The sequence below is a fragment of the Pagrus major genome, chromosome 6 (assembly GCF_040436345.1).
Source record: "Pagrus major chromosome 6, Pma_NU_1.0".
Classification (NCBI taxonomy): domain Eukaryota; kingdom Metazoa; phylum Chordata; class Actinopteri; order Spariformes; family Sparidae; genus Pagrus; species Pagrus major.
Window position 1 is genome coordinate 10,644,266 of NC_133220.1, and position 26,518 is coordinate 10,670,783.

Consider the following 26,518-nt stretch of genomic DNA (forward strand, 5'->3'; position numbering starts at 1 on the left):
CAACACTTGGTTGACTGAGGCTGAAAAGCTGAATATATTTTCTTTTCTGTGACAGTGGTCCAACATTTCAGATGGCCTGTCTCTCATTTTAAGCTTAGTGAATTGTTACGTTGCCTGTGGTGACAGCCAGCGTGTCTACATGCTGGTTATATGTAATTACGTTATGAGGCACAGCTCTTATGTTTTAAATCAAGAGATGTGTTTACTGGGCTGCAGCCTGCAGCAACAATCTTTAAAATCTCTGGGATAGCAACCAGGAAAGATGCTCAGGAGCTATTGACATGTTGTCTACAATGTCTCATCCCCCACAAGTCAGAATTCATTGAATCAGAGGGGAGGCCTAGGCCGAACATTAGACTATAAATGCAATGAGCTAAAATGGCCAAACTATTCAGCGGGAGGGAAGAGGAGTGGGTTTCCTTTAATGCGACAGGACTGCTGCCAAGATGTCTCCCGTTGCAGGCTGTTTTGCTTTTACCATATGTGTTGTGTAGCTCATTTTCAAGATCCACCAAGAGCCAAGATCGCTGCTGCTGCTACTGCTGCTGCTACTGCCCAGAACCTTTCTGAACATATGCTGGAAGCAAGTGTACAACCAAAAATAAAACACTTACTTTTTAAGATAGCAGGTTTATTTTCAGTGGGATGTCAGGACAGACAGTCAATATTTAAAATGCACGGTGAAATATTTAAGATTCAGTATTTAGTTCAATTATGGTACAAGTCAAAAAGAAGTCGGATCATTTTACAAATAATCATTTGGGCTTTTAGGTAATTTTCTATTTGTTTGAAGCTGAAAACCTATTTTCTCAAACAGCTTCTTGTTATGAGCAATGGGTCTTATGTGACCACAGATTGGAAGGTTATTATCTTTTATTATAGTTCTTCAGTGTTATTCACTCCATAAATTCTAATTAACAGTGGCTTATTTAGTCATGAAAATTTAATGTTGCAGAGAAAAGGGAAACTTTGAAGTTTTGCATTCCCATGCAGCTATAGCACGTGCCAAATGTAAAAATCTCACCATATCAAGATTGCAATCATGATGCAATCAATTGGACTTTTCGTGCAGAGTGATCTGTTTGTAAAGCTATGGCAGTGCTTAACAGCAATCAAAACATCCATGAATATAGACAAAATCCAAAGGTATTTTATGGTAATGTGTAAGTATTACGGTATCATCCAAGTAAACACACAAAAGACAGTTTCAGTCACACTGAGCTGTAAGCAGAAGTCAAACGGGACTCACCTCTTCATGTCAACAATATTTTCTGAAACTCTGATGTTCAGCTGCAAAGTTATAATGACAATAACATTATTTGCCACACCTACTTCATGACCCTGTCCAATGAGAAGGTTAAGACCTCTTAACTTGAGAGTCATTAGGTCAAATTTTACAAGAATAAAAAATAGGATTGGTATGAAGTGATGCTTGTGACCTTTCGTAACAGAGTAGATATATGACACATGTAAAAGGTTAAACAACTGTCATATGAGTTAGCTGTGAGCCTCGTAAGTATCACATTACACCTCATGTTTTTATATAAAACTATTTTGGTATCCTGAATGAAAAATCAACCAAATAATGGTGGTGGTGAGCAGCTTCCCTCCCAGACTCAACACTTAAATTGTGTTCCTACAATTAAGTAGTAAAGTTTTTTAATCAAGTGAAGGGATGACTGCAGGTGTGTTGAAACTGTGGTGGAACGCTGCATTCTGCATCTTTTAGCTGCTTTTTGGATGACAGTACTTCATCTTGATCCTTTTTTTTTTTTCAAAATTGTGCCTTAAATAAACTAATATCAATCAGGACTGGGACACCGTGGCACTAGTAGTGGGTAGTTATTTTAAAACTAAGCCCAACACTTCACCCAGTTTATTTAAGGCTTCAACAAGTTCCTTGCTTTATTAACACATGCCTCTGAAGGATTCCTTAGATAGGTATTCATCCTATGTTAAGGTCAAGTCTTACTGTAAATGACATTGGTTGCTGCCTCTTGCTGACAGGTTAGAGTAACTGCAGTGTGCTTTAGAAAATCCTGTCTGAGCAGTTTAGAGCAACTGATTTGTTTTCCCAAAAGTTTTTTTAAAAAAGCGCTGGCAACCTTGGACTGGCGTCTCCTTCATGTTCAAAAAGAGAATAAGCAATTCATAACACAACCAATTGCAAAGTTAAAAGAGACAAACACCTCAAGTTCTGAGGAGCCTGTCAGTCAATTTGCTTTTTTAGCCACGCATGTATGCAATGCTAACAAACTCCTCCTTTATCTTCTTGTCTTGCTGCAGACTCTTCTGAACCAGCAGAGCTCTAGAGGACGCCAAGATGTGGAAGAGGTCAAAGGTGACCGATCAAACTGCCGCTGGGCAGACGGGTAAGTGCAGGGCGGTGGACGCCTTCTCTGGTTAGGTCAGTCAAGGGGTTTGCATTGCAGCTGTCTCCGCCTCTAATCAGAAGAATGATGAGGAACTGGATCGATTTGATTTACACAACAAATCTTTAGACAAACTCATGATTTCTATTCAAGAAAAAGAAAAACCTGCAAGACAAGAAAAACATCTGGGAAGCTTGCCAAGTCATCAGTTTACAGTGTTTATACGAACGTAATGAAGAATACCAACTATATCTGAATAATGCTGTATTAAGTTGAGGCCTGACCATCTCGGCTAAGAAAACAAAGATGAGCACCACAAGTGGATGCAGTCCGAACTATTCATGGTTAGATCTCTGCTCTGTACAGTTTGTTGTCCACGGTGTCAAGAAAACTCAACAGCAAATATCATGATTTTGTCATCAAGGACCTGACACAGATAATATATCCTCATTCCCTGCCTTCTGCTTCCCAAAGATGTGACGATGAAGATGCCGGTCAAAAAAATGACCATAGATGCAAATAAGCTGTAATCACTGAACGAGGGCATGCAGTGAAATAAATAATGCCAGACAAACAAACTCTGAGTATACCTGAAGAAGAATACTAAGAGAAGAATACAGCTGCTGGGTAAAAGGATGAACGACAAAATCATCATGGAGGAACAACGCAACAGTTGCAAGCCACTTCCACAATTGAAGAGAAAATTGGAGGTGAAATGGTTTCCTTGTTTGATAGAAGACAAAATGAAGCCTTATTTAAGTTAATTTCCTACAATTCCCACAAAGTATTTGCACATAATTTCTCTCAAGCACTGTGCAAGATTCATCCTGAGATGTCGGCCGTGAGAAAATGCCTGAGCGAGCTTCAAGTTAAGTCTAATCAGCAGTTGCACAGCGCAACAATTCACACGCTGCTTTAACAACATATTGCTAACATACTGTATTATATTCTGTCTATGACTAACCATTATCTGTTGTTCCTGTTGTTGTGTCTCTGAATATTCTGTTCTTCCCAAGTTGTGTCTGTGTTTGTCCTGCCCATTCCTGGGTTATACACTGTATATTGTGGTGTTTTATGTTTCTTGTGTCCATAATCCTGTCGAAGTTCCAACCTGCCATGGTGCTTTTGTCAGGATTAATATTTACCTGTCCTGTTCCCTCTCCTGCTGTCACGTTGCGTGTTAAGTCGACGGTTCTGAGGGAGTTCACCAGGACGACAAAGGTATGCGAGCAGAAAAGAAATCGAATCACACAAACGATTCACCGTTTGTTAAGTGCATGACTCCATGTTGGGTGAGTTGCATGTAAGATTGTGGTCTTTATCACCCCATGAAAGGCATCATCTGAAATGGATGATTCAACTTTCAGTGTCACAACAGATGCACTTCATTGTGACATTCTCAACAATCGTCATATGAACACTAGCTCAAGGCTGTTGCTACGAGGCACTGCCATTGATTTCCATGTGTCTACCTTATCGTGTAATTTAAAAGAAAAATGCCACTTTTTAAACGTTAAGTATGTCCACATGCTGGTTAGCCCAGAACAGTATGTTGGCACAGTTCAGTCTAAATAAGTGAACCTGCTCTACAGGGACGTCCCCAAGGAGTGGTATGATCTCTCCTAAAATCTAACTTATCCAACTGACTGCCCCCTTAAAGGTCCCATATTGTATAAAGTGAGATTTTTATGATAAAGCAGGTCAAGGTGCTATATAAATACTATGAATGTATCAAAAACTCAATCCACAGAGAAATGCACACAGCCCAAATCCAGCAACTGTGCTTTCAAGAAGCTGTCAGGACTTCTGATGATGTCACAACTATAACTATAACTATATAATGATACAATATCGACACATCCTCATACCTAAACGACTAATTAGGTTGATTGTCTCCGTGTCTCCAAAATGACATACATCTGCCTCCGTCAAAAGAACATACATCACCATATTTGAAGCTTTTATACAATTAACACCGACACAAACTGAGTCACCCTTTAAAGTTAGCCTTACTGTATTCCCTTGTGATTTTCGGCCTGACCCCTGCACATTATCCTCGGCTTCACTGTGACGACCAGCACCGTCACAGATACAAAATACATTTTCTGTGATCCGAGCAGTTCAAAGCAGGTCTAAGAGCACCATGTGCTGTCAGGTTGATGCACAACATTGAGGTCTCGAGGTAATCAGCCGGGATGACACCTATGAGCTCTGGAAGCTCTTAAGCCTCACACCAACTCTCGCTATCTTTTGATTTCTTGTCTTTCTGTGACAAATACTCTGAAACAAGCACACAATGCTCAGGGGTATCAAATCATAGCTCTTGTCTTTCCCTCTTAGCATGACCATGAGGTAAAATAAGGAAATTATAGATGCAAGCCAACCAGTTATTAATTCACATCTAGAAAAAAGAAAATGTTGCAGTTCATCTCAAGAGTGATGAACTGTGACTAATGTAGTCCAGGACGATTTAGACCAGTGACAGAATCTAATTGCATTTGGACATGAAGAAATTAAAAAAGTTCAACATTAGTTATAAATTGGACAGCTGAGCGGCAAAGAACAGCAAAGTTTCGGCAAGATCCTTAAAAGCCAACGATGGCTAAAGCTGCACTGATGAGAATAAACACAAATCGCACAACAACAGTGAGGACAGGAGCATGTTCTGAAAGGCTTTCTGAATGCACTCTTATCATTCCTTCATTCATTTGTTCATCTATTTATTTGGAGAGGAAAGGGCCAGGTGGACTGACAAAGCCCCTTTCATACACAAAAGCAATTCAAATGCTTGTAAGCCATAAAAGACATGAAATAAGAAATAAACACAAATTTAGAAAGCTGAGAGAAATAAAAAAGATAAAAGCACAGAGCAATAAGTAGACGAAAGTGCAGCACTCAAGTACAGAGTATAAATACTTAGCATTCCATTTCTTAAAGAGATGAGAAAACTTTAATATCTTCTGTATAATGTCAACATTGTGCATCCAGTAAGGATACAAAATACATACGATTTATTTACGTACCAATCAGTGAGTCTAAGTTTAGCGCTGAATAAAACATACAAATTTCATGAATGAATGAATAACAAGAGAAAGGACTGGTGAACACATTATGAAAAAAGAAAAAAGAAATAAAAGTTTTCAGGCTCGATGAACATGCTCATTGGTTTTCGAGTAATACTTATTCTGGTTCATCATCATGGTGTCAATCAAACATGATGCTCTTTGGATCATTTGGATCAATGACTTCACACAAATGTAAAGCAGTCTTCCACAACAATTTGGTTAAACGGAACAAGCAGTCTTCAGTGTGACTGCAATAGAAACATGATCAGAGCAGCAGCTGGCCTCTCAGACAAGGACTGGGTTAAGAAACCTTAAACATTTTCCTGATTGCAACCGATTCATCTGACAGCTGTCAAGAACACTTAAAAAACAACATATCAAGAGTTTGTTGATATCAGATATACATAAATATATATATTGATATGCAAGATATACATTTTCACAGCATTTATCAAAAGCGTAAGTCATGTTAAATCTTCTCAAGAACAACAGGATCCTTATGAATCTTTCTCTTCCTAATTAAAACTATTATATTCCATCCAATACTTTGTACCAACTGACCCATGAAATCAATGCCTGGCTTAAACGCGCAGCTTTAATTTCTGTAAGACATTAATAGGCTGATCGATATTTCCATGCAAACACTGCTTCTAATGATGTCCGCGTCATCATCGTGATTCCACAGCGTGAGAGTTCTGCTTGTTAACAGCAGCAAACCTCATGTAGTGTTATCAGCGCTCTGCCACACACAGTACATGGTGTGTGTGGCACCTGCCGCAAGCAATTCACCTCCAATGCGCTTCAGACTGCGACATGCTGGGGCACCCCGCTCGTTTCTCCTGACTTAAGCTATATACTCCATAGTTTATATTCTGCCTATTGCAGGTCTTTCATGCCAAGAGAAAATAATTAAAGACCAGGGATCCCTGGACCGGCTGAACCCCTGTGATCAGCATTCAGTGATGCCCCCCTCGAGATTGCTGTGGGTTAGTTCATACTGGTACTCTCAGGGTTGCTGGGACTTCTGCAAAGCACTTTAACCTGCACTAATGTCTCATTCTAAAAAACAAGAGCTTTAAATAGCTCAAAAAGTGAGCTAAGATTAATTCATTTGTACTCTGTGGACCAGTCAAAACCGGAGAGTCAAGTGCTTGTTTTCCCCACACAAATTAGTTTCCCTGTTGTGAGTGCTCACAATTTAGACTGAACTGTGCGAGAAACAAAAGAAAAGAAAGTACTGTATAGTGCAAATGCGAACATAGGGAGCTTTATTATTAACGGATATCAACCTAATACAGCACATAGCACATCTACTTAAACACCTGCTGTGGCCATGAATATAAGTTGGCATATTATATTATTTTTCTTCAGGAATCAATGTTCAGTTTTCTGCAAATTCATATAACACTTTATCTGAACTAAACAACTCTATACATGACAAGCTGCATACACATCAGGAGGGAGAAACCTTGTATTAACTATCTTCAAGTAAAACACTTTTTTAATTAAAGTTAAATAAGAATTGTCCCATATTCTGATGAATATCAACTACCATTTTCAACATGACATAACCATTGATGTTTACAGCAGGAATACTTAATTTCGTACAATACGGACTATCAGTTTATTAAGCCTGCTACGGACATTAATAAATGCACTTGGGGGTGCATGTTCATATCAGGATTAAACACTCACTACTAATATAAGGAGGCCCCTGATGTGGGACAGTCCAAAGTACACTATGACAGAACACTTGCAAATGTCTTCTTGAACAAAGTTGTTTTAAAAAATATGTTGTAAAACATTGGATAATCGTCTTGCTGCATAAATTAGACAGTCACGTTCCTTCTGGAAAGGTTTCTAAATTTCTGACCCCACTGCTGGTCTTATATTATGTACTGCTCATTATGAGAATGCTTAACGCAGTGGGAGCACCATGTTGTGAGGGTGTAGTGTCAGAGCAAAGCCAACACACAGGAGATGTAGAGTAGGTGGGAATGTAAATTATGTTCTTGCATAAAGAGCAAAAGAGTTTTCTCAAAATACAAGAACAAGTACAACAGGCCTTTGGCAGGGTCACATTTAAGGCGGCAGAGAGAGGCATGCTAGCTTGTGCACTTTTACATGTCACTCACTTTATACAGAAGTATAATCCTGAAAAGGTTTGGAAAAAATATACAAAGATTAACTAAATGTAAGAAGTTAGTTGTAGATTTAGTCATAGCAACAGAAGAATTGTGGCATTTTATCCCGAAAAATGTTGATTGCTTTGGATAAACACTTGACATGGATGCTTGAACGTGATGTTTACACTGACAAATGTTCACTGGGTTCGTCTAGTCGTCACATTTGTATGTATTATCCACTTTTGAACTTAATCTGAATACATTTCTTGAACATTTCTCATCAATATACTGAACTTATATACGGAGTTCACATGTTTACAGAGACGGCTCTTTAAAATAATTGATAAACATTTTCAACTCTCACCAATATATCTTTAACCTGTCCCCTCTAGAGGTTAAGCCTGTCTAACTTTACATTTATTTTATTTTATATGATCAGGCATCAAGAAGAAGTCGAAGGTGCCCGGTGTCATGATAACACAGTTTAAGGAGGAACTTCCAGAGGGAATGTCAACTCCAGATTTCACCCGCAAACCCATCGCACTGACTATTCAAGAGGGTAAGTCTTTGTGTCTCTGAGAGGAATCGAGTTCATCACAAATGGTAGTAACAGCATGTATTTTTCAGGAGGGATGAGGAGCCAATCCTATCACACTGAGTATGTTGAGAAAACCTTATTTTTCTATTGAGGAATAATCAACATTATTCTCAAACTCTCACATAAGACAGAGGCAAAGGGACTTGACTTGTAGTGTGGTGATGTGTGGTGAAGACTTAAAGGCTCATTTCATCTTCCCATCTTTTTAAATTTTGTGCAAACTCACATATCCAAATCCAAATAAACAATTTGTCCAATTATTTGCATGTGGGAAAAGATTGAAAAAGTGGCATGTATCTGCAGCATAGCCATCTTTGCTAAAAATATAGCAATGAATATTTTGTCACTATTAAGGAAATCTTCATGTCATTCCATTCCAGGTAAATTAGCGATCTTTAAAGCAAAAATTACCGGCACCCCAACACCCACTGTAACATGGGGCAGAGCAAATGGAGAAATTCATTTTCATCCTGACGTGTGCCTGCAAAAGTACGATGAGGCAACCCAAGAACATACCATTGAGGTAAGTTTCTATATGTGCAACTGGGTGTTTGTTTAGGTTCAATTTTCTATTTCTCTCTTGTCACACTGCTGTGCTTCTGCTCTGCTTAAGTTTAGGCACAAGAAAGAAACCATCATGGTTTGGTTTAAAATACCTGTTTTGACAGAGACAGCATTTGACTTTCCATAAAAAAAGGCGGTTTTGGGCGGCATAAAAATGGCTGGAAATGTCCCCAGGTCTCCTTGAAAAAACATTGGTTTTGTTGCCACAAAAATGGCAGGAGATGGTGCCACTTCCCTGAAAAATAACTGGCTTCAGTCACAACAAACACGGCTGGAAATGTCCCCATAGACGGAACTGCGGTCGCACATTTGGTAATTGTAATACCGGTATACTTTATATAATGACTGCTAAAATATTCTGGTGACTGTGTTTCTAATGCAGGTAATAACTCAATATTGATCAGAATGACCAGAGGCTATAAACTGTAAGCGTTTTTATACTGGACAGCAACCCGCCAATTTGGCTGTCCTTTTTGCGGCTAGGTCCGCGAATTTAGACAGACCGCGGCATGTTAGGGGTCCGTTTTGGTCCGCCAATATGACGCCTCAGAGGGTACACTTTTTGCCGCCTCCATTGCTATGTAAATCCAAGGCGTTGATGTGCCGGCAATTGCGTGACATGGGCGGAGGTGTCGATGACGTGCACTGTTGTGTGACCCACAGCCGGGAGTTTTAAAAGCAGGAAACAGCTGATCACAGCAGTCAGTTCATCACTTCATCCGCGGACATCAAGATGAGCAACTGGAAAGCCTCTGAGATCCGGGAGATGCTAACCATCACAGCCGAGAGAATCGTCAATAACCAGATCACTCATCACTGTTCACGCCCAACTTCGTGCTTCACGTCATGTCACATGTTTACGCCTACCCCAGTGGAGGCTTTTCTGCAAAGGAGGAATATTACACCTCCGTTTCATAAAGACAAGGCGGCAGATTGCAGTCTTTACCTGGCTGCAAATGTGCCGCATTTTCTAACTAAAAGGGGCTAGTGTATGGCAGCACTGCTATAACTTGTAGTCCAATAATGCACCAAATGTTGTGATAAAACACACTATAAAATAAGTGCATTTCCAAACACAGTGCATAAGCCTCTCCATTGGCCTTATTATTGGAGTATCAGTGACCAAAACAACTGCTAGAAAAATACTAATATGAGTCACTTGAGGAAGATTCTGGTCACTGGTGCCTGCAGTCTAAGTGTAGCTGCTTTCAACAACAACAACAGAAATGCCACTAACTCTGTGTTTGCATTTCAACAGTTTCCTAAAGTCGCCCCGGAGGACGCTGACACCTATAAGTGTTTTGCAACAAATGAACATGGAAGAGCTGTTTGCACTGTCGTCTTGAATATCATTGAGGGTAAGATCCTTTATTATTCTTTAAAATACTGTCTCTCAAGTGTGCATTACACCAAATACCCTCTTTTCAAAGTTGTTTTGAATTGTGACGAACAGGTTATGAATGTTACAGTGATCGTTTGTTTACAGTTGGATTCTCCAAGACCAAAGAAATGCAAAAGACACAAGTGGAAGGTGAGCTTTCAAATACATTTACACCCCTTAAAGTTTTATCTAAAGGCTTGTGTGCCAATTGTACATTATTTTCTTTTTGTAGTCAAGCAGTTTGTGTTTTTCTGGCTGTCATGTAAAGGTTTAACATTTTAAGGCAAAAATATATCACAAAAAGAGGTATGCGGCGTCCTTTTCCCTGAAAATTCACAAACACTTCTGGGGACTTGGGCAACCAGCTGTTTACAAAGATAAATAGAGGTTGATGGTTTCCATCTAAGCTATCAATACTTGGCATGATGTAGCCACTCAGATTCTCTGTGCTACAGCATAGCCCATATATTTTCATAGCAACATGACATTTTTTTCATTAATTGAAGTTATTGTGAAAAATCTCCCTGTCATGATGCATCTGTCACATCAGGGCAGTGCCACTGTGCACTGACACTCAACACATTGACGGCTATCTTCGAAATTGACTCAAAAATGTGAACATCAGCAACCAGACTCAACAAAAGGTGCTCAGTGGTTTGTGATCGATCACCATTATTTTTGTTACAGTTTCCTTTTGCCCAATAACATCAAATGGTCTTTTGGACAGAGATTAGAAAGCTCGGGTTGTTATCCTAGGTTTCTCTGGCCTGAGCACTGTTAGGGAGATAGCTTGATGTTATGTTTGATCATTCAGATAATGAGCATGGGGAGCAGAATTTTATTTGGGAAGACAGAGATACTCTTTTGGGATGGCAATTAGTTTTGATTGGACACTCTGTCAGCCATACAGCTGAAACTAGTTTTGATTTATTGCAAAGAAAACTATTGTTATGGAGCTTTAATCAAACATATTTAGTAGCTCTAAATAAAGTTAATTGGAACCAGCTCTTTTTTTAATACGAGTGTAAAGGACAAAGCACGACAGATACATTCAGTGATGGAAGTTTTTTCGTTATGGTTCCCCAGATGTAGCGGACTTCAGGAAAAAGCTCAAAAAACGGTGAGTGAAATACTTTTTTTTAGCTGTTTGTCTGTTAAACTAGACTGTTTCAATGACAGCATGACAGTTGCTGAATGTTTTTGTGTGTGGGACATAATGACATTTTTCACTCTACAGTAATGCCGATGGAACACGTGAGGAAAAGCCGATGGACTCAGAGGAGAAGGTCTGGGAAATTCTCCTCAGTGCAGACAAGAAAGACTACGAGCAGATTTGTGCCGAATATGGCATCACGGACTTCCGCGGCATGCTGAAGAAACTCAATGAAATGAAGAAAGAAAGAGAGGAGGAGATCGCAGAAGTATGTGGCCTTTTAGTTCGTCTTTAATTCAACCACAAGCATATCCAGCAAAAATGTTTCAGCACCTGTTTATGTCTCTTGTTATTTTAGTAGCCCCTTCGTTCGGTCTCTCTTATGCTGTGTAAGCAGAATCATTAAATGTTTTTATACAATTTTGTATTCTCTTTATTTCTACTGTAGTTTGTTACACACATCAATAAACTGAAACCCATTGAGGTCAGGGATGATGACTGTGCAACAATTGAGCTGGACATGGAACTCAAGGATCCTACTAGCAAAATTTTCCTGTACAAGGTGAGGAATAAACTACTTACTCTGGTACAATTTTGCTGCATTTAATCTGGCTAGCTAACGTGTCCAAATGCTGCAGAATGGCGTCATGGTTCCATTCACCCAAGAAGGCGCTGACGAGCTGAAGCATAATTTGAAACAAGTTGGCAAGAAATATGTCTTCACAATTAAGAAGCTAGGTATAGAAGATGCTGGACTCTACTCGGTGGATGTTGAAGGCGTCAACGTTTTCTCCACAGAATTTAAAGGTAAAACCCTGCAAAATAAGATTGAGTTTACTTTCCAAGGATTACTTACGTATTGTTGCTCACCATAAAGATTGTTTTTCTTTTTAAATTGGATTTAGAACTGTCATTAGTGGTTTAGAAAATGGATGTGATGCATTGATTTGTTCTTGCCTGCCTGTGTCCACACAGTACCTGAAGTTGACTTTGCTGTCAAAATACAAGAGGTGAAGGCCGAAGAACGAGAGGACGCCCTCTTTCAATGTGTACTGACTGCACCTATGGGTCAGATTAACTGGTATGGCAAAAGTGTTCTACTGACACATAGTGAGAAACATGAAATCAGTGTATCTGAAGATAAGCTTATCCACAAGTTGATTGTGCGGGACTGTCTGCCTTTGGATGGTGGCATCTATGCTGCTGTGGCAGGAATCAAATCCTGCAATGCCTGGCTTGTAGTTGAAGGTAAGAAAATGTTTCTACATTTCTGTCATTGGGGATTCTCATGATGTTACATGCATTAATATGGAATATCTTGCAGATACTTTTTCTGACACCAAATACTTGTTAAATTCTGAATTTAACATTGAACTTAAAATTATAAACACATTTGACATGTTGTCCTTTATAGCTGATAAAGACCCTGCCAACAAGGGCAAGAAGGCAGCTCGCAAAACCACTATGGCTGGCGGCGGTGATGACGAAGATCTGGCAAGAATAGCTAAGGAACAGCAGGAGAAATATCAGAAAGAAATGGAAGAAAAAATAGCAAAGGCCAAGCAGGCTCAAGCAGAGAAAGAAGTGGCAGACGCAGCTGCCAAAGTAGAGGCTGAAAAGGCAGCAGCTGAAGCCAAAGCTGCGGCTAAGGCTAAAGCTAAGGCTGCAGCTAAGGCAAAAAGGGCAGAAGCTAAGAAGAAAGCCGCTGGTGCAGCTGGTGGTGCTGGAGGTGCTGCTGGTGAGGGTGGTGCCGCTGGTGCTGCTGGTGCTGGTGCCGCTGGTGCTGGAGGTGCAGCTGGTGCTGGTGGTGCCGCTGGTGCTGGAGGTGCAGCTGGTGCTGGTGGTGCCGCTGGTGCTGGAGGTGCCGCTGGTGCTGGAGGTGCAGCTGGTGCTGGTGGTGCCGGTGGTGCTGGAGGTGCAGGTGGTGCCGGTGGTGATGGAACTGATGGTGGCCAAGGTGTGGGTGTTGGTGGCGCAGCTGGAAGTGGAGCTGGAGCTAAAGGTGGAGCTGGAGGCGGAGCAGGAGTTGGTGAAGATTTTGAGGATGACGATGAATATGATTCATTTGACGATTCATTTGACGATTCTGATGAAGAAGGAGGTGGAGAAGGAGGTGGAGAAGGAGGTGGAAAAAGAGGTCGAAAAGGAGGTCGAAAAGGAGGTGGAGAAGGAGGAGAAGGAGAGGAAGGAGAAGAAGGAGAAGAAGGAGAAGAAGGAGAAGGAGGAGAGGGACGCGGAAAGGGGGGGAAACGCAGGAGACGTAAGAGAGAAGGTCCACTTGTTCCAGACACAGTAGTAGGTAAGAAATCTTTCTTTAATGCAATGCATGTTGAGAGACTTGATGACAAAAGATTGGCTTCAAAATTATTCTCCATAAATGTTTGTCAGGATGCAATAGCATTTAGTAATATTTGTAAAGAAACGACTAATTTTGGGATTATTATATGAGATGCATACTGTATATTTTATACTAATTGCAGAAGACATATTTGTATTTTGATGTTTTTCTGTGTTTTGATGTTCGTCTTCTCTTTTCCGTCTACATTTTACAATTCCCTAGCTGTTTATCATGTTGCTTGTCTTTTCCATCGACTTTCAGATTAATTATAAAAGTCTATTAATCTATTAATCTTTAACAAAAATGTCTTTGTCAATACTGTCAATACTTCTATAGAGAATTTTGAAACCAAATTTATCAAATAAGTAACTGATGATGATTTTGCTCAGAGTATGCTGAAAGATTGTACGGTACAGTACGTATGTACAGTATGTCACACTTATATCAGATCATCGTTAGGTCAGCATGAATATAATGACAGTTAGATATTAGCAGATTTAGATATTCATCATACTCTGTATAAAGCTGGTATTTATTATCACTAATAGGAGATAATTATGATGAGGAATCCACAAATCAACAAGGTGGAAAAACTGGGAAAAAAGGAAAACGTCTCAGAAAGAAAATTGTGGAGGTTGAAGAAGCTGTTGTTGGTAAGAGTTGTCAGAGGTTGCATGTTGGAGGCAATCTCCTGACTAATAAAGTCATTTGGGATTAAAATGACTTTGACATTTCCTACACAACTGTAGGAAATTCTTAATACCTTCTGACGTAGATGCAGTTAAATTAACAATACGTGTACTAGACAAATTCAACCACTGACACTTCACAAAGTTCTACACTGCTCCGCCTGGTTGGTCATACAATTTAGCTAAAAGTTCAATGTGGCCCAGGCAAATTTAAAAAAAAAAAAAACATGCAGTATTTGATCTTGTGAAGCCTCAGTGAAAGAACTGCTTTACCTGTGATATGTTAGCCTGTAGAGTTTAGAGTCTACAGATTTAAAGCCTACATTATAAAGTAGAGTAGTGTTAGTTTCAATGTGTGCTGGGAAATCTAATTTCTCACATGGTTTTCAGTCCATTGAAAACTGTAGGCTTTAAGTATTAACTATCTGCTAGAGTTGGCAGATAATTCATTATTTAACAAACACTGATTAATACAAAATAGTTTTATACTGTACGTCTATATATATGTTTGTTTTTGTGCCTCTTCTTGGAAGCAGAAGCAACATAGCATATATATGCTATTCTAATTCTGCATTCTCTTCCATCTAATCCTTTCCTTAAATATAGATTAGTCTATATTTGTGTTTTGGTCTAATATGTGTGCCTTCATGTTTCTCTACGTTTGTCTTTCTGTTGTCATAAACACCTTGTTTAACTTGTGTACAAGTTAACTATGAGGGTTGAAGAAAAGGGAAAAGTCAAATTACCAACAGGGGCCAGATGTTTAAAACTGTGTACGCACTAAGACAGAAATATGCATTCTTTTCGTCAGATTAATAAAGCTGTATGTACGTCTGATTCTACACAAACTTCATTTTCACTCCCACTTGTATTCATACATGTACAGTAAATGGATGCAGACGTGCCCTTAAGCATCCATTTGTACGTCAATACTTGTGATGCTCCCCCACTCATTAGACCAGGAAGAGGTGAAAATGAAAAGCGGAATGCAATTTAACAAAGTGGTTTCATCAGTGAGGTTCTCCAACAGCATCACAACAGCTGCCATCACACGCAGCTGTGGATATATGTAGCTCTATTAGCACTAATGCATCACAAGGGCTTGTAAACCATCATTGCTGTATATAATCTCATTCATTATTACTTATCGTCAGAAGGATGATCAGTGATTAATTCACAGAGTTCATATTGAAACTGACTTTACAAAATGCGTTTCTATCTAGGATCAAACGAAAAGATCAGGGAACAACAGGAAAGAAATGGCTCTGATGTAAATAAAAAGAATGATAAAAAATAAATAACTATTTTAAAATTAAGTGCATAAGTGCTTCTAGGTAAATTGAAAAAAATAACGCGATCAGTGAAACTAGCAAACAACCGAAACAAACAATTTCCTCTATGGTTTAATCTCTCACCTTATATTTTATTTCCACCTATAAAACCTGTGTACACCAGGTCTGAAGTATGTGTGAGGTACAAACATCATCATCACAATTTCTTCCTTTATTATCAAAAATTAGTCAAGTCAAGTCAGTTTTATTTACAAAGCGCCAATTCACAACAACAGTAATCTCATGACACTTTTCAATTGGTGCAGGTCTAGACTATACTCTTCCATCAATTAATTCACAGAGACCCCCCATGAGCAAGCACTTCTGAACCTCACAGCAGATCTTGACTTGACTAGGAAAAGGCGTACACGTGTTTTTGTTGTGTACACCCTGTTAAACATCTGGCCCCAGGTGGATTCAACTTGAGAACATAAAAGGTGCCTGTTTGACAAATTTTTAGGTAATTAGGTAAGTATCAGCACTTTTGCCACTCCTTGTGGTAAAATACTTTATAAAATATAAACGATACCATGTATCCAAGTAACAAGTGATAAAACAAAATCCACAAGGCCTTTGGGTTATTTCACAATGACACCATTATGTAACCCATCTTGAATTGCAAGTTGGATATCATCTTTTCCTTTTGATGTCAAGTCATTTGATGAGCGGATTTTGATGTTTTTCTGTGTTTTGATGTTCGTCTTCTCTTTTCCGTCTACATTTTACAATTCCCTAGCTGTTTATCATGTTGTTTGTCTTTTCCATCGACTTTCAGATTAATTATAAAAGTCTATTGATCTATTAATCTTTAACAAAAATGTCTTTGTCAATACTGTCAATACTTCTATAGAGAATTTTGAAACCAAATTTATCAAATAAGTAACTGATGATGATTTTGCTCAGAGTATGCTGAAAGATTGTACGGTACACTACGTATGTACAGTATGTAACACTTATATCAGATCATCGTTAGGTCAGCATGAATATAATGACAGTTAGATATTAGCAGATTTAGATATTCATCACACTGTATAAAGCTGGTATTTATTATCACTAATAGGAGATAATTATGATGAGGAATCCACAAATCAACAAGGTGGAAAAACTGGGAAAAAAGGAAAACGTCTCAGAAAGAAAATTGTGGAGGTTGAAGAAGCTGTTGTTGGTAAGAGTTGTCAGAGGTTGCATGTTGGAGGCAATCTCCTGACTAATAAAGTCATTTGGGATTAAAATGACTTTGACATTTCCTACACAACTGTAGGAAATTCTTAATACCTTCTGACGTAGATGCAGTTAAATTAACAATACGTGTACTAGACAAATTCAACCACTGACACTTCACAAAGTTCTACACTGCTCCGCCTGGTTGGTCATACAATTTAGCTAAAAGTTCAATGTGGCCCAGGCAAATTTAAAAAAAAAAAAAACATGCAGTATTTGATCTTGTGAAGCCTCAGTGAAAGAACTGCTTTACCTGTGATATGTTAGCCTGTAGAGTTTAGAGTCTACAGATTTAAAGCCTACATTATAAAGTAGAGTAGTGTTAGTTTCAGTGTGTGCTGGGAAATCTAATTTCTCACATGGTTTTCAGTCCATTGAAAACTGTAGGCTTTAAGTATTAACTATCTGCTAGAGTTGGCAGATAATTCATTATTTAACAAACACTGATTAATACAAAATAGTTTTATACTGTACGTCTATATATATGTTTGTTTTTGTGCCTCTTCTTGGAAGCAGAAGCAACATAGCATATATATGCTATTCTAATTCTGCATTCTCTTCCATCTAATCCTTTCCTTAAATATAGATTAGTCTATATTTGTGTTTTGGTCTAATATGTGTGCCTTCATGTTTCTCTACGTTTGTCTTTCTGTTGTCATAAACACCTTGTTTAACTTGTGTACAAGTTAACTATGAGGGTTGAAGAAAAGGGAAAAGTCAAATTACCAACAGGGGCCAGATGTTTAAAACTGTGTACGCACTAAGACAGAAATATGCATTCTTTTCGTCAGATTAATAAAGCTGTATGTACGTCTGATTCTACACAAACTTCATTTTCACTCCCACTTGTATTCATACATGTACAGTAAATGGATGCAGACGTGCCCTTAAGCATCCATTTGTACGTTAATACTTGTGATGCTCCACCACTCATTAGACCAGGAAGAGCAGAAAATGAAAAGCGGAATGCAATTTAACAAAGTGGTTTCATCAGTGAGGTTCTCCAACAGCATCACAACAGCTGCCATCACACGCAGCTGTGGATATATGTAGCTCTATTAGCACTAATGCATCACAAGGGCTTGTAAACCATCATTGCTGTATATAATCTTATTCATTATTACTTATCGTCAGAAGGATGATCAGTGATTAATTCAAAGAGTTCATATTGAAACTGACTTTAAAAAATGCGTTTCTATCTAGGATCAAACGAAAAGATCAGGGAACAACAGGGAAGAAATGGCTCTGATGTAAATAAAAAGAATGATAAAAAATAAATAACTATTTTAAAATTAAGTTCATAAGTGCTTCTAGGTAAATTGAAAAAAATAACGCATCAGTGAAACTGAAACAAACAATAATTTCCTCTATGGTTTAATCTCTCACCTTATATTTTATGTCCACCTGTAAAACCTGTGTACACCAGGTCTGAAGTATGTGTGAGGTACAAACATCATCATCACAATTTCTTCCTTTATTATCAAAAATTAGTCAAGTCAAGTCAGTTTTATTTACAAAGCGCCAATTCACAATAACAGTAATCTCACGCCACTTTTCAATTGGTGCAGGTCTAGACTATACTCTTCCATCAATTAATTCACAGAGACCCCCCATGAGCAAGCACTTCTGAACCTCACAGCAGATCTTGACTTGACTAGGAAAAGGCGTACACATGTTTTTGTTGTGTACACCCTGTTAAACATCTGGCCCCAGGTGGATTCAACTTGAGAACATAAAAGGTGCCTGTTTGACAAATTTTTAGGTAATTAGGTAAGTATCAGCACTTTTGCCACTCCTTGTGGTAAAATACTTTATAAAATATAAACGATACCATGTATCCAAGTAACAAGTGATAAAACAAAATCCACAAGGCGTTTGGGTTATTTCACAATGACACCATTATGTAACCCATCTTGAATTGCAAGTTGGATATCATCTTTTCCCCCACCCTCTTTTTCTACACTGAGTCAATGTTTGTCATTTCTGTCATTGCTGCTGATATTTTGTTTATGCTCCATGCTGATATTTTAATTGTTATTGTTACTGTTTTTTATTAATGTTATTCATAAGGCATATCCAAGAGCAAATGAGAAACATTGGAATGATGGTAATTACGATGATATCCCCTAAACTGAAAACCAAAAAACACAGAAGCGAGTGGGGCCAGTGGTGATAATTGCAACGGGCCAACTGCACGCAGTGATGAAGCTGCTGAAAATGGTGAGGGTGCAGACAGTGGTGAGCCAGCCGCGGCTGGCAGGCGTTCAGGCCGTGCACGAAAAGGCCCATTGATCGTGGAGACAGTTAGTGGTAAGATTACTGGTGCTGCTTTAATTGCTGCATGGGACGCACAATCACTGCACAAAGTCATTTGATGAGCGGATGACTTTCCCAGTGATTTGAGGGTTAACATAAAAAGTGTGTGACCACTAAGCAGAATGCTTCATTTGATCTCTAATTGGTTAAAACCCCTTTTAGATTGATGAGAGAGTTTAGCAAGAGTGGATTTAACCTTGAGAGTGGTTTGAATAAGTGATAATCAAATCTGATGCACTAATGTGTTTTCCCTATGGTATAAGATCTTATCATTTCTTCAGTTACCATAACAATTAATCAAATCATATTTTAGTCTTTACACATGTTTTGTAGACATTAGATTAAAACTGGTTATATAATTTAATATTTATGTCATACAGGTTCTATATCAGCAGCCAATATATTGTGTTTGCAAACTGTGTGAATGTCAGTTTGTGTGTATATGTGTGTGTGTGTGTGTGTGTGTAAGTAATGCTGAAATGCACCTATGCTCTCTGTTAACAATCATGCTTGCTTTATTAAATGTTAATTCAGGATGAGTCAGTGCTATGAGGTCAATTAAATAAGCAAACTGATCCTCTTCTTGATACATCTTGCAACACTTGTGTTGAGACACACTCTTCCATAATTTCAAGACAGAAGACCACCAAAGCTGACTATCCAAGATGACCATGCTCTTCATCGATTTCTGCACAAGACTGAATTCACATCAAACAGACTTTTTTCTTCCACTGACCAAAGAAGTGTCAGTCTTGAGGGAGATATTTTATATTTTAAGAACGTGTATTTCTTCCAAGACCAAGTCAACAGAAGCAAATTAAAGCTTCGATGACGATGTTCTTATGAGCTATGTCAAGTCAACTCTGCAATCTTTCAAGCTGAAGAAGGCCACTGCAAAATGAGACAATCAAGCTACATGTCTAACAAACAGACACATTCTTCAAGTTTAAAAAAGTGCAAAATGCGCTCTTCTTACATCCTAATAGTCTCTTCAAATATTACTTTATTTTTTTTTTAACATAAAATAAGCATCTAAACATGTATTTTATAACCAAATGGCATTAGTATATACACGATATCATCAGAAATGCACAAAGAAAATGTGTGATGTTGGAAAAGTGAGGTAAGTCTGTACACATCCAAACATGGATCATTGTAATTGTAGATCAACAATTACAAAAACTTAACAACAACTTAACAACAACTTGTATGCAGATTTCAGCTATTGGCTGAGTGCATTCCCTAACTCACTGGTTGATAAATCCTTAGATCCTGGAGTTCATTTTCATGCTGGGCTTTCTGACTGCAAAGTCATTGTTGGAGAACCAGCAGAGCTGCAGTGTAAACTGAGCAGTGAAGAGTGCGAGGGAATCTGGTACAGGGATGGAAATGAGGTAAGCTCAGGGGATAATGTGGTCATTATGTAGCATATAGGCTCTGATATTATTGCAGTACTATAGTCAAATAGGAATAGGTGATTATCATGTATGCATATGCATTAGAGCTGCAGATGAGACTATAATTATATTTGTTACAGTAAAATGCTTGTTTTTTTTTCCCAGATCAAATCGTCTGAGGGTATCACCATTACAAAAGACGGAAGTTTCCATAAGCTGAAAATTCACAAAGTCACTGAGGAGTTTGCTGGAACATATAAATTTGAAGCAGATGGACGGAAGACAGAGGCCTCAATTGTTGTTGAGGGTAAGAACATTTTCCTTACAGAAATTACTTAACTGCATCAAGGAGTTGCATCATTCATGAGAGTACTACATATGGTATACAGTATGAGTACTCTAAAGTTAATCTAAAGTGCATACATAGAAACTAGATAGCATGACTTTGCTTAAAATATCTGTCTGTATTGTTTTACTAATCATTGTAGATCCACCCAGAATTGAAACTGAGGAACTGAAGGCATTTGAAGTCCCTGTAACCGTGAAAAAAGGACACAAAGCTTCCTTCAAAGTACCTTTTATTGGACGGGACCCTACTAAAATTCAGTGGTACCTTGATGGTGAAGAGCTTGCAGATGAAGGAAATATCAAGTTAGAGCACGGAGAGGGTTACACCCGTCTGCTTCTAAACAAGCTGCAGCGCAAAGACAGCGGTGAAATCAAGATAAAAATCAAAAATGAGTTTGGCACTATTGAGGCCCTCAGCCAGCTTGTTGTACTGGGTATGTATACAAACATTTTTTTATATAAAGTATTTTTTTATGTATTTTATGTATAAAGTAAGTAGCCTACAAAATACCTGTCTAATTATTTTGCTACACCGTGGGTGGCGTGTTCAGCCGAGATTAATACTTTACATACTACTTTGCTTCTGACAGATAAACCCACTCCTCCAATGGGACCTCTGGAGATTGTTGAAGCCTCCTCCTCTCAAATTGAATTCAAGTGGAAACCCCCAAAAGACAACGGTGGCTGCAAAATAGACAACTATATCCTTGAAAGAAACCAAGTCGGCCGCAACACTTGGAAAAAGGTGGGGCCAATCGGTCCAGACGCCACATTCAAGGACACTGATGTAGACCACGGCAGGAGGTACTGCTATCGCATCAGATCGGAGACCGAGATGGGCACCAGTGAGCTGATGGAAACAGAGGACATTCAAGCCGGTACCAAAGGTAAACTCAGACCAATAATATGAAACCGTGTTGTCTTAGAGACTTTTTAGTAATGTCACACCAGCCATTAAAACAGAGAAATTTCTAGGACTATACCGAATACCACTTTTCTACTTACTAAGTAGAGTTTTGATCTGATGAGCCAAACTCTTTGTAGATTTGTGATATGCCAGTTTCCTTTGGCATATCTGGAACTCAACTTTTTGGGGGTCATCTTTGAACATTTTGAAGTTATCCCAGATGCTTGACTTTTTCTACATCTTGCTAGTGTTGTAACTTGCAAGCCTGGCTGTCACGCAGTCATGTGTCACAGTCCCAGGTTCAGTGCTATCAAGCCTAAATCTCATGTCTAAGTTTAAATCTGTCCAAGTCTAGTTTTTGTATAACTAATGATAGTTCTATATCATGAAATTGCACAGATGAATTTCCATGTGCCACTTTCTGCCCTTGATTCTGGACAAACCTTTGTAATCATGATCAATTCTCCCACAGTACAAAAAAGACTATTTATAGATCCCAATGTTTTTTGTACACAGCATACCCTGGACCCCCATCAGCACCAAAGATTGTCACAGCCTTCAAGGACTGCATCAACCTCTCTTGGTCACCTCCAGCCAACACTGGAGGAACCAACATTCTGGGATACAACCTTGAGAAACGCAAGAAGGGCAGCAACCTCTGGGGTCAGGTCAACCCACCGGACCAGATGATCCCAGGTTATTATTCATAGATCATTTATGTTTGATTATGTTATGACAGCCTGTTTCAACAAGGTGAAGGTTTAATGAATGCTGTAATTTCTGTTTATCATATATTTCCTACACAGCTAAGGGATTTGGTGTTAAAGATGTGGTTGAGGGCATGGAGTACGAATTCCGTGTGTCAGCAATCAACAACTCTGGAGCGGGTGAATTCAGTACACCATCTGAGTTTGTGTTTGCAAGAGACCCTAAAAGTATGTGAACATGTCTAAATGTTATCACTCATTATAATCAAGACTTCACAGAGCCTACAAATTGCAGCACTGAACATGAATCATGTGTTACAGAGCCTCCTGGTAAAGTCAAAGACTTCAAAGTGACAGATTCCACCTACACAACTCTGTCCCTGTCTTGGACCAAGCCCAATGACATTGAGGGGGTTGAGGATGAAGCCAAGGGATATTTTGTGGAGATCAGACCTGCAGAAAGCACGGAATGGGACCGCTGCAATACAAGTCTAATCACCATGAATTCCTATACAGTGAAAGGCTTGAAGTCAATGGCCATGTACTGGGTGAGAATCATTGCTACGAATGATGGCGGAGCGGGAGAGCCACAGGAGCTGGATAATTACATCCTGGCTATGCCCCCTCCTGGTAAGAAATATATTCAGCAGTTGTATATTAAAGAGTATAGAGTTTAACCTCTTCTGATGGTAGAAGTCATTTTGAAAGACTAAATTTAGTAAACCTGAAGAGATTCATAGATACTCTACAACCCAACTTTGAGTTACCTTGATCGGGATCACTGAAGTCTGGTTTAAACAAGATAAATGCACTGATGAACTCAGTTTCTTAAAATATGTTTATCATTATACACCTCCTGGACACATGATTAGGTACACCCGTACCATTTAATGCAATCATCATCACATCGTAAGGTGTTAATTTGACTATATTTTTATCATAGTGGTTGCTGATAGCGGTGGTGTTCCTACTATTCTTCCTCCCTCATGCTTAAAATGGGCTAAACAAGACAGTAGAGACACTAATCAATATAATGCAGTCCAGTTTAACAGCATTGTAAACTACAACCTCAATAACAAGCATATTAATCAATAATTCTCTGACACAACCGAACAATATTATCTTTATAAGGAGGAATATATGGCAGAACAGTTGTATTGGATTGTATTAGATCTCATAAAGTGGCCACTGAGTATATGTTTTGTGTAAAGTGACTCTAAGAATGCAACAGTAAACATAACGAAATCAGGATATGAAACAATATGTACATTTGCAGAAAAAAATACTATGTTTTTGTAGAAAAGCACAAAATTAACCAACATAATTGTATACACATAAAACTAGTTGGTGTAAATTTGGTTGAATTATGGAGATGAGGCTATGTTTGGATCAGTAATGAATTATTTTCAGGTCAAATGATTAACACAAATGATTGTAACAGTAGTGTATATTCAATCACAACCTGAAAGAAAAATAACATTTATCTGCAGTTTTGCAGTGGATTGTAGGTTACTGTCTGGTTTGCCCTGCCATCAACATCAAAATTAATGACAATTAGTGACCCATTTTTCTCCCAATTCCCACCCACCTAGTGAGACCACGATTCACTGATGCCAAAATCAAGAGCTTCATGGTGGTGAGAGCAGGAAATTCTGCACGATTCAACATTAACTTTGAGGTAATTAATGACGTAATTAACGTAATTAAGAAGACTTATGACCACGACAATGCAAATATGTATAGTGATAACTTCAGTCTTCTGACAAGTCTGACAAAAATATATTTTTCCTATTCTTTGTAGGCCTCTCCTTGGCCTGATATCACCTGGCAGAAGGATGGAGGGCCAGTGTCTAAAAAGGTAACCATCAGCAACACAGAGGGAACATCCCAGCTCCTGATTACTTCTGCTGAGCGCTCAGATACTGGAATCTACACCATCATTGTCAAGAACATCGTCGGTCAAGAAACCTACAGCATTGAAATTAGAGTCACAGGTGAGTTTGTAAAATACTGTACAAATATTTTCCTCCTTTTCCATATACTGTCAATAAAAAAATTGAAAACCCTTCATATTTGAACTCCAGATGAGCCAAAGCCACCAGGTCCTGTTGAGCTTGACGAAAACGTGCCTGGCACAGTGACCGTCTCATGGACCGCATCACCAGATGAGAAACGTGATGACAGGCTGCACTACATGGTGTCTAAACGTGACTCAAGTAAAAGACAATGGCACACCGTTGCAGATCACATCTTCAACAACAGATTCACAGCCTGCAACATCATGCCGGGCCGAGAATACCAGTTCCGAGTCTACGCAAAGAACGACATGGGCTCCTCAAAACCCTCTGAATCACCAAAGTGGCTGATTACTACCAAGAAAGGTATGGAAATGCAGACACAGGCCACATATTAGTACACTACTACACTTCAGAGTACTAAGGCTACAAGCAGAACTGAATTGTCTGTGTACTTTCTTTCCTTGTGTATCTTCATAAAACCAGCTAATTTAGTGTATTTAATTAGAAAAGCCTGATGTCATTGGGACAGAGTACAGCATTGTTTTTGTTTGTTTGTTTGTGTGCTTTAAAGACATTGCATTCTGGGCAATGCAATGGAAGCTCACAAAATGGTTCATAGGTCGATACAAAACAATGCAGGTACACACATTTTCGGGCCAATACAACAGTCTTTGAAGCATCACCATCAGTCTAAAGCTCAGCCCTCGTTTTGAGCTCACATTACCACACTTCTTTTCTCCTCTGTAGAGTATCCGAACCATCAGGCTGTCACATTAGCAAACACAGAAACAGAAAAGTAAACATTATTTCTGCTTTACAATTCTAACTCAATGCAATGTGTATCTACTTTCTTCCAGAAAAGTTCACTCTTAACATGCCAGAATCAAAGGTCTGTGATCTACAGTGTCCCCCCAAGTTCCTTGTCCCACTGAAAATGCACGCTGCTCCTCAAGGGTATGAATGCTACATGAGCTGTGCTATAAAAGGGGACCCAACACCGCATGTCACATGGCTCCGCAACAATATCAGCCTGAATACCAACACTAACTACTTCATCTCCAACACCTGTGGAGTCTGCTCTATGCTCATATTGAGGGTTGGACCTAAAGACACCGGGGAGTACAAGGTTGTTGCTGAAAGCCCGATGGGAAGGGCCGAGTGCTCCACCAAACTGACAGTCAGAGGTAAATCTTAACTGGACTGTGTCTGTGCTTTAAAGATGCTGTGAATGTTCTGCATACATTGACGATATTTACAATCTGAAACTTATAACTGGCATTGTCTTTTTTTCTTCCAGAATAAATGGACAAACTGAAGATGGTAGAATTGCTCTAAAACACCAACAGAAACCAAGCTGTTGGGATTCACATACTACATCTTCAGAGTTTAGCAAACCCTAGAATGTAGTAATAGTTCATATTGCCTGTGATACCTTCCTTTAAGGTTTTTAACTATTTGAATAAATGGAAACCTGTGTAGGAATTTGCTCATCAAAGTTAAACTCACAATAAGGTCTTAGGCATAAAAAGTTGCTGAAATAAATAAAAGCCACAAACATGTTTGTTGTTTGCTTGTTTTAAATTATGCAATTTCGAATGGAAGCTTGAAATACTAAGTTGCAATCTCGCATATTTGAACTGCAATAACATGCATGTTAAACTGCTAAAATATTTAGACTATATGACACTTTGAAGAAGTTATTTATTGATTTTAAAAGTTCTATGTTCAAATGTTTGTCCAAGGTGTATTGAACTGTCTGCTTGTGTCTTTCAGTTAATCTTTAGTTGGAGGTTTCTGTTGAAATATATAGCGATTGTTTGGTTGCAATTGTTTTTTTTGCTCAACTGTGGATTTAAAATCTTCCCCTCAATTTAAACAAAGACAATATTAAATACTGACATAAACAATTTAATACACTGAATGTTATAGTCTGTTCTACCTGTGGACATTTATGTGTGGGTTTGGTGTAAATAAATATTTCATACTG

General features: G+C 38.7%; 1 protein-coding gene across 1 annotated transcript; it reads left to right on the forward strand.

Moving 5' to 3' along the window:
- Window positions 1-2,323: 2,323 nt before the first annotated feature.
- Window positions 2,324-26,518, forward strand: igfn1.1 (immunoglobulin like and fibronectin type III domain containing 1, tandem duplicate 1). The gene is made up of 24 exons (XM_073467632.1): window positions 2,324-2,372; window positions 8,003-8,122; window positions 8,542-8,684; window positions 9,984-10,083; window positions 10,212-10,249; window positions 11,171-11,226; window positions 11,344-11,527; window positions 11,708-11,821; window positions 11,898-12,066; window positions 12,235-12,507; window positions 12,674-13,288; window positions 13,361-13,558; window positions 20,424-20,566; window positions 20,732-20,858; window positions 21,040-21,333; window positions 21,490-21,786; window positions 22,323-22,502; window positions 22,613-22,741; window positions 22,835-23,143; window positions 24,106-24,191; window positions 24,315-24,507; window positions 24,598-24,894; window positions 25,389-25,715; window positions 25,829-26,518. Exons 1-24 carry the CDS (start codon window positions 2,324-2,326, stop codon window positions 25,831-25,833), a joined length of 4,446 nt encoding a protein of 1,481 aa, XP_073323733.1. The 3' UTR covers window positions 25,834-26,518.

Excerpts from the sequence above, each read along its gene's own strand:
- igfn1.1 (XM_073467632.1), top strand. The coding sequence starts at position 2,324 with ATGTGGAAGAGGTCAAAGGTGACCGATCAAACTGCCGCTGGGCAGACG. Across the intron at positions 13,289-13,360 it reads TGGAGGCGGAGCAGGAGTTG|GTGGAGAAGGAGGTGGAGAA; the intron begins GTGAAGATTTTG and ends ATGAAGAAGGAG. Across the intron at positions 24,895-25,388 it reads GCTGATTACTACCAAGAAAG|AAAAGTTCACTCTTAACATG; the intron begins GTATGGAAATGC and ends ACTTTCTTCCAG.